At 23.7% G+C, this 15,772-nt stretch overlaps 3 protein-coding genes across 6 annotated transcripts in view; 1 reads left to right on the top strand and 2 right to left on the bottom strand.

Annotated features, from left to right (window-relative positions):
* LOC107997720 (calcitonin gene-related peptide type 1 receptor) overlaps positions 1-15,772 on the top strand; it is a 100,018-nt gene that overhangs the window by 51,174 nt on the left and 33,072 nt on the right. For both annotated transcript variants that reach the window (XM_028666661.2, XM_028666663.2), the window contains one exon: positions 15,514-15,624. In XM_028666661.2, the coding sequence (XP_028522462.1) occupies positions 15,514-15,624 (111 nt within the window). The remainder of the gene's footprint in view (positions 1-15,513; positions 15,625-15,772) is intronic.
* On the bottom strand, positions 1,391-6,252 carry LOC107997719 (UDP-glucosyltransferase 2-like). 3 transcript variants are annotated; one of them, XM_062081732.1, is made up of 6 exons: positions 5,415-6,252; positions 4,477-5,180; positions 3,491-3,913; positions 3,085-3,316; positions 2,560-2,785; positions 1,391-2,031 (listed from the first exon to the last, which is right to left on the bottom strand). In XM_062081732.1, exons 2-6 carry the CDS (start codon positions 4,876-4,878, stop codon positions 1,752-1,754), a joined length of 1,563 nt encoding a protein of 520 aa, XP_061937716.1. In that variant the 5' UTR covers positions 4,879-5,180; positions 5,415-6,252; the 3' UTR covers positions 1,391-1,751. The 3 variants fall into 3 exon arrangements, with proteins under 3 accessions (XP_061937716.1, XP_016911984.2, XP_061937715.1); XM_017056495.3 differs by having other exon boundaries at positions 5,829-6,252; XM_062081731.1 differs by having other exon boundaries at positions 5,842-6,252.
* On the bottom strand, positions 6,543-11,372 carry LOC107997718 (UDP-glucosyltransferase 2). The gene is made up of 6 exons (XM_062081723.1): positions 11,293-11,372; positions 10,293-10,722; positions 8,750-9,172; positions 8,280-8,511; positions 7,785-8,010; positions 6,543-6,966 (listed from the first exon to the last, which is right to left on the bottom strand). The coding sequence occupies exons 1-6, from the start codon at positions 11,355-11,357 to the stop codon at positions 6,690-6,692; spliced, it is 1,653 nt and encodes a 550-aa protein (XP_061937707.1). The 5' UTR covers positions 11,358-11,372; the 3' UTR covers positions 6,543-6,689.

Genomic DNA, 15,772 nt, shown 5'->3' with positions numbered 1-15,772 from the left:
GCATTTTCTGAATTAATCGAATTATTTATCATTATCATTCAGTAATAAATAGCAATTAAATAAATATATATATATATATATATAACGGAGCATACATTTTTAATTAATTTTATAATGTAATTTATATTGCAAATTTTCAGAACCTATAAGTCTTATTTATTACAATATAATCGGCATATGTTAACTTAGTTAATCGAAAATTAAAGAAAGATAATGATAAGGATATCAATCTTCTTTTACAAATATCATAATATTAAATATATAAGCACAGAAATAACATTTATTACTTTTAAACTTTTAAGCTAATATTAAATCCCAAAATAAATATTGATAGTAGAGAAATTTAAAAAATTGAAATATAATTTTAAATTCTATTCTAATTCTAATCATTGATAAATCATTGATGAAAATTGTTAATATTTTATATTTCTATAACTTATCGAATTGTATATTCATGTCTTTTTATTTTATTATTTTTTTTCAGCATCAACAAAATATATAACATCTTTTTTTTTCTTCTATAATTATAATAATAAATATCTAATAATGCTGAACATGTATATATATCCTTTTTAAAATATCTTAGCTAAAAGATTCAAGAAAATTTTTTATATTTTTTTGAATTCTTATGACAATAAATAGAAAAGATAAATTAGAAAAGATAAAGATAATAAAAATATTGAATTAATTTTCTAATGTAATAAATACCATGATTATAAGAATTCTTCAATAGTGATTCCTTTAGATATATTATCAATTAATATTTAATAAAAATTATTATGTGATATTTCTCCAGTATAAATATACACACACACATAAATACAATTTTTCACATTTCTATTATTGATAACAGAAATTTGTTATCAATCGAAAATAAGTTTTAAATAAATGTATTTAATTGACATTAGATATTAAGTTATGATATGATTAAAAATAATAACTTATGAATATAACATGTAGTATTATTAATATAATAAATATCTAATTTTAATTTCAATGAAGATGCTTGAGAAATTCAATGAAAATTTTGAAATAATAAAATATATATTTGATATTTTATTGTGTGCTTTAACATTTTTATTGGTTCATGATATGCAATAAATTTTAATGGATGGAAGTGAATAATGAATAGCAACACGTATTATAAAATTGTGTATTTTTAAAGTTAAATCATTGCCGTTAATTTTTCATGCTCTTCCATAGAATCGTGAAAAGTCAAAACATGTTTGACATGATGTCAGAGAGAAAAATCAATCGTATATTTCAATTAGATGTGAAAAAAATTTTAATTTTAAATTATTATGAATAAATATTCTCCAAATATTATTCTGTTAAATTATGGAATATATTTGAATTTTTCAGAAAACAATTCAGAAAAAATTATAATACATTTTATAAGATTGTAGATAATTTGTTTTATTAATTTTTAGTTATTTAATTTTTATTTATTTATAATAATTGCATAATAAACAAAAAAATACGTAATCTTGAAACTATTATGTTAAAGCTATCAAAGTATCCTATTATTTTTCACGATTTTTTAATACAATCGCGTCACGAAATTAAAAATTATTTTAATCATTATGCCACTATTTAATTTTTAATTTTAATAATTCTTAATAATAAAATATTCATCTAGTTTAAATTTAAAAATCTTTCGAAGGGACAAGAAGAATCATAAGATAAATAATTAAAATTATAAATTTAAAGCAGAAACAAAGAATTTCAATAATTTAATAATTCTAAGAATCTTAAGATATTTTTTTCTTTTGTGGCACGATGAAATTCGAATTCACTAAACGATATATGAATTGTAATCCTAACGTCAGAAAATAAAGTACTACTAACGCTGCTATCAGGAGGAATCCGCAAACGTCTAATAATTCTATTTGCCACCACGTTAAATCCATTGCAGGTGATCTGAGCACAGTTGATCCATATTTGATAATATATTCGATCCAATAGATTGCAGTATCCGCAGAACTCATCGGTCGATCTAAAAACTTCTTCGAAAGTTCTTTTATCGCTTTTCTGAAAGACAAACATGAGATAAATTGAGATAATAACATTTCACAATTGTGAATAATGAACTCGGTTTATTTTTCATGTTACATAATATCTTATTTTTCTTATCAAAGAATAAAATAATAAGATATACCAAAATAAAAATGTTATTCCATAGTTTTGGTCTTGTGAATCTTTTTATGATTTTTATGAATGATGACTTTGTCGTTTATGATAATTTAGGATTTTTATTTATCAAATATATTTCAATTTATCGTGAATTTCAAACGTGTATATTAAAATATATTTTAATTGCAATTTTTTAATTTATATGTTGTAAAAGATAACGATGAAATAAATATTTAACAAAATTTTGAAATATTCTTTAAATAAAATGATGTAAGTGAGTGAGGATGATGTAATTTCGTTAATGTGACATTAAGCGAAGATTCTTCTCCTCCAAAAATTATGAAACGAATAATTATATCGAATAGTGAAAATCAATTAATAATGTTCGATCGAAAATAACTTTAAAAAATAAATAAACATACGTACTTGTATTTAGGATTATTTAAAATTTCATTCAAGGCGTGATCCATTTCTTCTTGAGTTAGACTAATAAGTTTTAATTTTATTGCGATGTTCAATCGAACGTAGTTATTAATATTTATAAATTGATCGGCAAACAAAGGTATACCGATCATTGGGACTCCGTAATGAATAGCTTCTTGGCTTCCCATAAGACCTCCATGCGTGATGAATGCTTTTATATTCGGATGCTCTGCAAAAATAGAATCGATTCCATTTTATTTCATTAATTAAACTGGAAATTAATGGAATAAAAACTTTCTATGGATATTTATTTTTCAAAATCAATTATATCATTACTCAAAATATTAAACTTAAAAGCAATTTTGGACAAAAAACGCAACAGATCTTTAATTCGACTTAATAGAAAATAAAAATTCAATATTTAAAGTATTTCGAACCATTAATGGTTAAACCATAATCCAAATTTTATTTCTTCGGGATTCTGTTCCAATCATTCGTGTGCAATTTATTCACAGACAATAAACTTACTGAGAACTTTGACTTGCGGTATCCACGGTAAAATATAGACATTTTCCGGCAAACCAGGCGGAAGTTTGTCCGATTTTGCTATTTTCATCAACACACGAACAGGCGCTATTTTCCTCATAGAATTATAAAAGATTTGAAGGGTTTCGATCGGGAATGATTCGATCATCACCATCGAGCCGAACGAGAAATAGATAAATCCGTGTTCGCTCTCGTTCATCCATTTTTCCAGACTCTATAATCAATTTTTTAAAACATTTTCTCGTATCGTCTATTATTTTATTTAAAAAAAAGAATAGCTTGAATTAATCCAAATTTGTAAAGAACGTAAAAAATCTTTTTATAATAGACAAAGCACCATGCTGTCTGTCACGGAAAAATGAATGGATAGAAGGAAAGAAATACTTACAGGTGGTAATAATATTGTTTCGTCATCGTGTACGTGCAATCCTCCGACTTCGATGAGTGCCGGATTCAAGTTTTTGATACCGTTTGTCGATATATGCGAATTCACTAAGATTATCGACATATTCCTCTCCACATCTCTGATATCTGGCGCATCGGGTTTAACGTATTTCCTCATAATTTCCGTTTGCTTAACCGTCACCTTGTTGAACGTCCATATCAAGTAAAGATTGTCCAAAAAATTGTACATCCTCTGCCAGAAATTCATATTCTGGGTATAGAAAAGCAAATTGTGCGGCACGTATGCAAGATTGTGAGGGCACGCGATGTAATCGTAGGACCATGGATAGAGCACAGAGCTGCTCACTCCTATCATCGGTACTTTCAGAATGTCGGCTATTATACCGAAACAGTGTGCACCGAATATCTGAAACGAGAACGATTTTCCAGAGATACCATCTCTAAATTTTTCTACGATTCTGTTTCTAAACAGAGGGAAGAGAGAATGAATACAAGAGATAGTTTGTAGTAATAAATAAGAAAAAAAAAAAGGTACAATTTATGATAAAATTGTATTTTTGAAATTTGTATTTAAAATATACTTTTTATATTTTGATTCTAGAAGAACAAATCAAAAGTTGGTGTGCACAAAAATGTGGATGAGTTGTAATTAATTTTGCGTTGGATGAACTGAGATGGCGATATGAACACAATTATTTATAATTTGTATAATAAACAAATCTTCTCGTCACATCTTTGCACACCACCTTTTGAACTAGTTTTAATTTCTAAAATCGATATTCTTCGAATATCCCACGAATGTTTTAACACTCTTATTTCAAAAATAAGGAATATTCGTATTCGGATCAGTATAACAGCATCATTATTTTTCCCGATTTGTAATAAAGAATTATATATTCTTTAGCAACAATCGCAAATAGTCAACTCATTGTACTTTTTTTTTCTTTTGTGTCATCTTATAATTCATACCTCCAAGATGATCGCGTCGTAAGGCGGGTTTTTAGGCGGATTGTGTATTAACTCCTGTATCTTCGGATGTTTCAAAAATTCGCAAATCATATTTCCTGCCATATGTCCCACAACAAATGTAGCTGATACACTGAACATGTTTTGTATCTCGTGAAAAGTTAAATTGTTTATCCATGACGAAGATACGGGGAGCACAACAAGATCTGTATAATTCGGATACGGTTTCTTCAAGGGGAACGTGGAGATCACGTCAACTTGATGGCCCTTTTTGGCCAGAATCTTCATCAGCCGTTCGAACATCATGAAATGGCTCTTTCCGTGGAAAGGAAACACTCCTAATATCCGGTATCCGTAACATGCCGATAGTATCGCGCAAAGAAATATTATTGACAATAATTTCATAGTCACTTTGAGTAATTGTTTTATTTTAAAATTATTATTATTGATGAAAGATTAAAACGTAAGTCAACGACGAAATAAATTATTTCATTTATTTATTTATTTATTTTAAATTTCAATTTCAAATCGACAATATACGATGAGAATAACACACGTCTGTTTGAGTTATATATCACGAACGCATATATTGTTATTTTTTTTTTCACACAAATTCACGAGTTTTTTTTAACAAAAAAAAAAATCTCTTTATTGTCAACAAATATATTTCATATAGCTTCTTCCACTTGATATCCAATTTAATTTTTCTAGAAATGAAGAATTAGATAAGTATAAGAAAAGTGTAAGATGTTTATACAGTGTAACAAAGTTTTAAAAAATTGTACACTGACTGGAATCACTATTGAAGATGATTATGAAAATAACTATGAAAGAAGATTTAAAGAAATATAAAAAGAAATATAAAGAGATTTCTTATATTCATCAAACATGAATTTCAAAAATATTTCATAATATTAAATATCGTAATTGTGATAACACACCCACACTTATTGATAGCCTTTATTGATAACCTTTCTCCAAATAAAATATAAATTTATTTTTTCACATTTAAAATAATAATTTTGGCCAATAATTTATTATAATTTATTGCTTTGGAATTAACAAGAGATATTGCATGCACACGAGGTAAAATATTTCATAAGTTTGAATATCATTCAATCTAAGAATTAATACCGATTCTCAATTTTGGTAAGTAAATACAAAAGTTCCTTGTTCATATTAACGTATATTGTGCACTATTTTATCTATTATTTATCTATTATCGATTACAAAACGTTAAATTGAATGATAAATTTTTGATAAATATTACTAAATAGAATTGAAATACTCGTTACTCTTCGTGAACATATTAAAAAAAAAATTTGAAAATATTATGGATATTTTTCTATACGAACGTTGTATACAAACCGACAGATTGTCGAATAATCTGTTTGGATTGAATAGTTGTGAGGAACTATGAAAGATACGAAATATTGCAATTTTGTCAATGTCAGGTCAATTATACACGTGGCAAATTATACATTTTCCATTATCATGCATTATACTTTCCAGTAAATTAGATGACTAGTATGAAATATAGTTTTATAAGTATATATTATTTCGATAATATATGATATAATGTTAAATAATGTATTTAAAGTTAAAAAAGTTTAGAAAAAAAAGAAGAATGCTTGAATTTAAGAAAAGTAAATGATTAAATTTCTTTTATACTCTTTTATACTCTTGAGAGATTGATCAATTAGAAATGAAAATAATATAAGGAATTTAATTTAATTTTTAATAAAAACTTAATACAATCAAAGATTATATATAATTTAATATTAAAATGTATTTTCATTTTTATTTCTTTTTAATTATTTGAATGCATATATGTGTATGTATACGAAGTAAATATTGTAAAAAGAAAGAAAAAACTAATACTTTAAATAAATTATCAAAATTATCATATAATAATATTTCCTTATATCGTTATATCATTGTATCGAAATATATATTATATAATTATATTATACTTTCTTATATTTTTTATTATTTTATTGGATATATAAATTTCTATTATTACAGCTCGTTTATCTTGTTGTTGATAAAATTCAATAAAACTATGAAAATTTTCAAAAATTCTTTCTAGTTTTCTACCATTTATTCATCGATACATATTTGAAATAATTATTTTATTTTATTTTACAATTTTCGAAGGAAACAACTGTTTGTCAACTTATAATTATTAATTTCATTTATATTTTTCATAATTTCTCTCAGTTCATTTTCCTTTTCGTTCGAATTCCGATTTTAAAGAAATGTCCAAATAAAATTTTCAAAAGTGTCACAAGAAAATAAATCGTTAGGATGAAACACGCGATTAAGAAGGTGAAAACATCGATCAGATATAATTTCCACCAGGGTAGATTCACCGCGTGCGATCTCAAACTTTGCGGCCCATTTCTTATCACATACTCGATCCAATAAATGGCGGTATCCATCGCGCTCATTGGCCGATCTTTGAACATTTTTGATATTTTCTTCGCGGATTCTCTGAAAAAAAAAAAAAAGAAAATTGTTTTTATCTACGATGTAGAATTGATAATTATATAATCATTAACGTATTATCGTGATATGTGTCACTGATAATAACGCATAATTTGTACAATGTACTGAACAAAAATTTATTTTTAATATTATTTAATATACATTATTATAATATTTGAATAATTTGTATATAGAACAATCTAAATAAAATATTATAATTATTTAATAATAATAATTTCAATACGTTTCTTATGAAGATATTCACTTGACTTATATTCTTTTATTTTTTTTTGTAAAGGAATTGTAATAATTTAATATTTTTTTTTTAGGAAAATGAATCTTTTTTAATATAATATTTTAATATTATTTAATATTTTTTATATATCATATTTATTATTATTGCGTTATGTATTACGTGATATATAATTACATATAATTAGTGTTATTTATATTAACTTTTAACATTAACTTTCTTGATTTCATAATAATAAAACAGCAAATTATCTCAGAAAATAATATATTTATCTCGAGAAAAATTTATGGTTAAAAATTAGATAATAATTATTAGAGATAAATTATTATGCAAAATCATCATGATAAATTACAATTACGTGATAAGTATAATTTATTGAAGAATTAATCTTTTTTTGAAAAAATTGTAAATAAGAATGAAATTATTAAATCCAATATTATGATTCAGTAGTTATTCAGTAGTTATTCTGTAATTATTATGATGATAATCGAATACTCGAACATCACTATATTTATATAAACAATGATTTTTAATTTTCTATAAAATATCTAAATTATTTAGAATATTTTACCTATATTTAGGATCATGTAAAACAGCATCTAAAGCAGTATTTATGACATCCTCGTTGATGTTGTCGATATCTACTGCAACAGCCATATTCTTCTGGACCAAGGCATAGATATTCTTTTTTTGGTCAGAGAATACAGGTATTCCTATCATAGGGACTCCATAATAAATGGCTTCCTGAGTTCCTCCAAAGCCTCCATGCGTTATGAATACTCGCGTATTTTTATGTCCTGTGAGAAATAAGATCTTTTAATCCAATATGATCCATAAATTACGCCCTACTCTCTGTAACTTTCTTTGGATCTTGGTTGGTTTTACGATTCTCCTTATATTAAAAAAAATTTCCTTTGAAACTGCTTTTATTACTTCTCGTTAACTTCTTTTAATTATTCTTGAAGATATTCGTTAAAAAAATAGCAAAACTTTGAATTAATAAATTTTATAATATACGTTTACGTTTTCTTTTTTTTCTAAAAAAATATAAATATATGTGATTTACTTAAAACAGCAATCTGAGGGATCCAAGGGAACGTCATCGCGTTACTGGGTAGACCAGGAGGTAACTTGGTTGAATTGGCACATCTTATCAACACTTTTATTGGTGATATTTTCGCGAAAGATTGATAAAAGGTTAATATTATCTCTTTTGACATCTCTTCGATGGCCAATATGGAGCCCATTGAGAAATACACCAATCCATGATTTGCTGAATCCAACCATTTCTTCAATTCCTATGAAACGAGAAACTATTCCTTATCGTTTTCCTTTACTAGAGAGGTGATGGAATGATTGGTTTAAAAAAAAAAATTGATAAAATTTCAAAAAAAATTATAAAAGTACTTTGAGCAATATTTAAAAAAAAGAAAAAAAAATAAGACCTCTTTCTATGAGGAAAAATTCACGTAGAATAAGAACTTCAAAATTTTCAAAAAATGATTAGGAAAAAGCAAAAACTTTTCAAAATCTTACCGGATTTACTTTTTGATCGGATTCAACTATGTGTATTCCACCAACTTCTACGATAGCTGGCGTCACTGCTCTGATCCCGTGATAACTGTGATGTGAGTTCACTATAGCCAGGCTCACGTTTCTTTCCAATTCTCTGATATCTGGTAAATTCGGTAAACCTAGATATTTTCTCATTATATCGGTTTGATCGCTCGTGTAATAGTAAAATTTTTGCTCTTCCTTGTAATTAACGATGAAATTCCACAGACGATCGAGGAACGTATCCACTACAGGATAATCGTTATAGTGTCCCGAAAAGAAGCCATAATTCAATGGACTTCCCATAAAATTGTCGATATAGGGCATTTCCAGAAACGATATTGCAATGGCCACTGGCGCGTTCAACAAATGACCAAATCCCAAATAACACGGTGAGGCAAAATACTGAAAAAAAAAAAATATATATATGTATAATTCCTCAGAGTTTAAAATTATAGAAATCTTAATTAAAACGAAATGTTGATTATCATAATTTCTAAATTAATTGAAATTAATTTTATGTATAATTTTACGTTTTTTCTTGTTGAAAAATAATTTTCTATTTAAAAAAAATATATATTAAACGCTACCATTACCATTAAATAACCACGTTCTAATTAAATATCGTGCAATAGTTAAAAAATTATGCAACAATGCTTGGACAATGGATTCTATGTTATTCGTAAGTTATATCGATTTTTTGCATTACAAAAATTAATGATATTTTTCACGTTAATTTATATCTTCATTATGAATGTATGTGATAAAAAATAAGATATATAAATTTTATTTTAAAATAATAAATATGAGTCACTCGTCGCTAACATTGTTATCGATGCATCATTAATTTTTGAGGTAATCATAAAATGTTTTATGTTTACTTAATTAAATTATGAAATAAAATATAACGATATCTATAAATAGAAAAAAATTGAAAGATAAAAATAAAAAAAAATCTATTTTAATTGCGCAATAAATTGTGATAAATAAATAAATTTTCAAAATGAATTTCTATAATTCGGAATTAATAGATTGCATTAATGTTAAATAATATTTAAATATTAATATATATTAAATGTATATTAAAATATTACAGAATGTATGTGTTAAAACATTTTCACAACATGTTTCGCAATATTATATAAACATTATAATTTTTAATCATAATTAAATATTTATATATAATTTTTAATAGAAAATTTTAATATCATTTTTAATGTAATTTGATATATTAGTATTTGATATATCAGTCACTAATTAAATCAAAATTTATTAATTTAATCGTTTTAATAATCTTAAATATTTGATATAAAAAAACAATTTTTTTATAAACATAGATAAATAAAACAGAATGTAAATAACAAGATCATATTTCATTTTATATCATATTTTATAGAAATATATTTGAAATATTGAAAAATTTTTTAAAAAAATAATAATTAATTAGAAAAAAAATTCCTGTTTATATTTAGAATTATTATTTTCGTTAATTTTAAATTATAATTAATTATAATCAATAATTTACCTCTGTAATTATCAAATCGTAAGGTGGATCGTTGGGTGGATTTTTAATGAATTTTTGCATCTTTTCGTTGCCCATTAAGTAACATAAAGAAGTGCCAAAATCTGTAGCCATATAATACACGAGTGATCGATCTAATATCTTGGCAAAATCAATGGTGAAACTGCTCACTATTGGTTTCCTCGTTCCACTTAAATCAATAATATCCGTGTAATTAGGAATCGATTTCTTCAATGGAAAATGACTGATCATGTCGATTTGATGTCCTTTATTCGCTAGTCCTTTGCACAGGGCCTCGAACATTATAAAATGACTTTTTCCGTTGTACGGGAAGAGACACAGAATTCTATAGGCATCGTTTATATGTGTGGAAAAAACCAGTATTAAAAAAAACAATAACACTTTCTGGTATCTCATTTTCTTATTTTCACATCTGGAAAAAAATTATTCGATCGATTATTAAAAGCATTTGAAAAACATGTTCAACTTTTAAACTTGATTTTTAATTTTGATCTCATTCACTTCTTCTTTTTATATGTTGAAAATTAAAATTTTCGAAATTTTAAAAATTGTTTGAAAATTCGAAAAAATTTAAAATCGAAGATGTATATTTCGCGCATTGAAACTGGATGATTTTTACTTGTAAATTCATATGATTTTATATACAGACAAAAGTAAAAAAAATATACACTCGATTTAAAATTACACAACTTACACAACACTCTTTTATTCTTATTAAGGAATCCTTCTTTAGAATTAAATCTCATTAAATTAGACGCTTTAAATCCGTTAATTGATTTTAAATTTTATTAACGACATTCAATTAAATTCCATAGTATATTTTAATCACATTAAAGTTTATTAAATATAGAATATTAAAATGTATTTTTCTTTTATTGATATGATAACGCGTAAATATTTTTTATCCCGAGAAGTTCAATGCAATGAATTTTAAAAAATCAATTTAAAAAAAAGGAAATGTTTCCATTTTCGTATTTCGTACACAAGTAAAGATTGTAACTGTAGAATAATCCTTGTTTCTTGATCACTTGACTTCTTGAGAATCATTTAAATAATTTATGACGTACCAAGATAAGTACTAGTTCAGGGGCGGGTTAAGCAAGTTAAGGACCTTGATGATAAAATATATGGAATTTTAAAAGGTTTTAATATATATATATTATATGAATAAATCTATATAAATAAATAAATAAATAAATAAACAAATAAATAAATATTTAAGAATTAGGAAAGTTTAAAGTGTAAAAAGAAAAATAAGCAAATTATTATAATTATAATTATTATTAGTCATTATCATAATTATTTGCTAGCTAATGATTATTTTAAAATGGATACAAAAATATTGAAGCTATAAAAAAATAAAAATTTTAAACAAAATTTCATAATAAAATAAAATAATACTGTTTTGATTAATATACACACATACACACACACACACACACACACACACATATATATATATATATATATATATATAAAGAACTTATTGGAATAATCATCTATCATTATATTAATTAGAAATAATTTTGCGAAAACAAAATAAAATAAAATCACAATCTATTACTTACACAATCTATATTTAAAGATGCATGTTATTATCATTAAAATTTATAAAGATAATTTTCTTTCCTTCTCAGAAAATAGAAATTCTCTGTGTAAATATTTATTATGTAAATAACATTTCATAATTTATGATAAAAATTTTTTTTTAATTTGTTACATACGTTAAGTATGTAATATCTCAAAAATAAAGAAATTTTTTTCAAGCAAAATATTAATTATATTTTATTTAATTGCTTTTTTCTCTAATTTTTCTATTAATAATATTAACTATTATAAATATTATAAACAGATATTTTAAATGTTAATATTATTCTTTTTATAAATGAAACAAAAAAAAAAGAGATAACTTTAAGAGATTATGAAAGTTTCTATAGTAAAGACAAGCAACATACAGATAATAATTCGCTTCCTGAAACAAAGTCAACTCAGTAGTCTCAAGTTAAGATCGTTTCAGAGATATGTATATCTTATTGTTAATGGTTCGTTATTTCGAAATAGAATATACCGTAACGTGGACAAGTAAAATGACTAGATGTTGACCGACTTATTCGGATATATGAAGGTAAGTTAGAAGTACGGATTCTGTGATACAATCATCTTGTGGATTATTGCTTTTCAGAAAAATGAAGGAATATATATGGATGAAAATAGAGCTGCAATATATTGTATATAATATATTGTAACAATATATTATATTGTATTTGAGTTAATATTTGTTAATAATTAAGAAATTATATTGACTATATTGATTAAGATTAATTGTTTTTCTGTTGATAGAAAATTTTTAAAAAATTATTTGAAAAAAAAATAATGATGTTTTAATGACTGTCGATTTTTCCAATAAATGATTAAAAATAATTTAAAAACTCATTAATGATTTAAAAATTCATACAATCGATGTATATGATAAAACACATTGATATTTATAACGATCAATTTTTATTTTCTCTTAATATATGTGTATGTATAATTTAAAAAAAAAATAAATATATTTATTTAAATAGAAAACAATTTGTAATTTTTTTAATTTAATATATATTTAAATATTTTTATTTATTTTATTACGTTCTATAATATATTATTCTCTCTTATTGGATTTATATTTAAAATACAATAATTGATAAATGTATGATTATTTATTATTAACACATTATCAATAAAATTCAATGCTCAATTTTATTCTGTTTTATAAATCAATAATATTTATTAAATTCAGTCATATAATATTATCAAATTTTTACTCAAAACAAGCATACCAGTATTAATAAATATTATTTCCAATCTTATATTTCCAAAACAATTTAATATTTCTTTTTATATTTCATTTTTTTGTATTATATTATTTTATTTATAATATAAATTGTATTATATTTTCTAATTTATCATGATTATTATCATACATGTCATATAGTAGTATTTATTTTATTTATTTATTCTCTGACTAATGTGCTATTTAAATGCAAATTAGGAATTATCTCATTCATTTTAAATATTTCATTTTATTGTACTTTTATATCTTATCATATTATTATTTCTTTATCTGTTATATTTATATATTTAATGGCTGTTTAATTATTCCAAATGTTTAATTATTCTATTTCATAGAATATCTAAAATAGCTTTGTCCGTAATAACATGTTAATACATCCTATTTGCATAAATAAAAATATTTAGTTCAAATATAAATTCATAGAATAACACAATTATTACCATCTGATAATTGGCAAAAAATATATATTATTATTATATATAATTATTTAATTATATATAATTAATTATTGTCTTATATAATATTGTCTTATATAATAATAATGTATATTATTATTATATAAGACAATAATTTTTAACATAAAATAACAGTATATACACAATAAAATAAATAAAATTCACATAATTTTGCAGAATATAAGTAAAATATAAAAAAAAGATTAAAATATTTTACATCTATAGGTATAATATAAATAAAAGTGAAACATTCTTTTGGCATTAAAACATTGAAATTTCGATCGTTCGTCCAAAAAATAATAAGAATCATTAGATTCAAATAATGAATTCTCTAATTCTGCAAAGCGTTGAAATGAATGTTATCCAAAGCGATGTTTTCTTGGTTGAACGAGTTTAATTACAAGTTTCGTAATATTCTTTCGAAGAAAATGCATCGAAGATATTACACGATTTAAATTTCAAATAGAGCAGACATTAATCAAGGATATGTGTCAGCACTGTGTGTATGTCGCCACTAATTCGTGTTGTTCGCCATGAGAACATGGCCAACTAATGTTTGACAAAGGATGAGTTAGCTACCCATGTAAATGGTGACTTGTTGTGTATTCAAAAGATAGATAGGCCATTTCGTTTTACTTTGAATTCCACATGGCCTATTAACTCGAGATATCCTCGTTAGAACCATTGAAATTTTCGGTAAACATAGCAGTGATATTTATTTAAAATTATTCTATTTTATAGTAGTTTGCTAGAGATAAAATATAATAGAGAGAAAAAATAAAATTTTTTTTTATTTTCGCTTTAAAAAGATGAAAAGCGAAGATTTTGTACCGTAAAAAAAAAAAGAACATTGTGACATAAAATTCTTTGAAAGAGAGAAAAGTTTTTAAAGCTCGAATCAAAGATTTGTTTGTCACAGGAAACCAACCAACTTCTGTTTTCGTTTTATTCAAATACTGATCATAGAAAGAAGAATTCGTCATTTCGAAATTTTGATTGAAATTTTGTTTCATTTCTATTAATCTTAACGTAAGATTCTTTGTTCAATAAATAATAGATATTTTTAATATTTTGTTGAATAGATATGTGTTTCATTTCCATGCATGCATATCTATAATTTAGATATTTACGTTTAATCCGGCATGTGAATATGAATTTATAATATTCAATTTACTTGAAAATAGACTTTCCATTGTAAAATTTATATTATTTATTTTTGTTAGAAGATAATTGATTTATATCAACATTTATTTGGAATTAATTCGAGAATAATATTGATTCATGTTTAATTTCATCAATATTTTTCAATTATTAATATAACATTTAATCAAATGTTATATACAGAATTAAATTAAATATTAAAGATATTCTATCGAAATATAATTAATTATATAGTGAATTAAGATAAATGGAATAATAATTTAAAAAAGTATTTTATAATTATCGTTCAAATTGTTATTAATTTTGGTCATGATACTTGGAATACTTTTTATAAAATTATAGAATTCGGGACAGAATATTTTTACTATTTTAAAATTGAATTATAAATTGAATTCATTGATAAGATTAGACATAATTATATAATATAATATTTCTGTAATATTTCTTATAATTTCATTCAATATTTTTTTGTACGTGAAAATAAATATATGCTACTTCTTCGTTCGTATTACATGTATATTTTGAATACGAAATATAAATATTTCTTCCACAAAGAAATTATCAAAAATTCACGTTAATTTTGTATATTAAATATTGTTAAAATACTTTTCATATATATAATTACTAATAAAAAAGATTAAAAATGGATATATTTTTTAATGATGAAAGTAAATTAATTCATAAGAGAATTAATCATAATTAATCATAATTAATCTTCCCTAATTTATGTATTAACATATTCTCTATTTTTCAGAGCCATACTGTCGGTTAACCTTTGATGGATGGTCCTGTTGGCCTAATACTCCAGCAGGAGCCACCGCATACGTCCCTTGCCCAAATTTCATCACTGGTTTCGACGCTTCTTGTAAGTTATTTTTCCTTTTTAATTTTACCCATTTCGTATATTTCAACGATTTAACTTTCTATAAAAATAAAGTAGAATGTGAAATAAAAACAAAAAATAATAATTTTCAATGAAAAAAGATTAATTTAGATATAAAGGAAGGATGCGA

This window comes from Apis cerana, linkage group LG11, assembly GCF_029169275.1.
Source record: "Apis cerana isolate GH-2021 linkage group LG11, AcerK_1.0, whole genome shotgun sequence".
Classification (NCBI taxonomy): domain Eukaryota; kingdom Metazoa; phylum Arthropoda; class Insecta; order Hymenoptera; family Apidae; genus Apis; species Apis cerana.
Note: the sequence above shows the minus strand (reverse complement) of the source record. Positions and strands in the feature narration are given on the sequence as shown.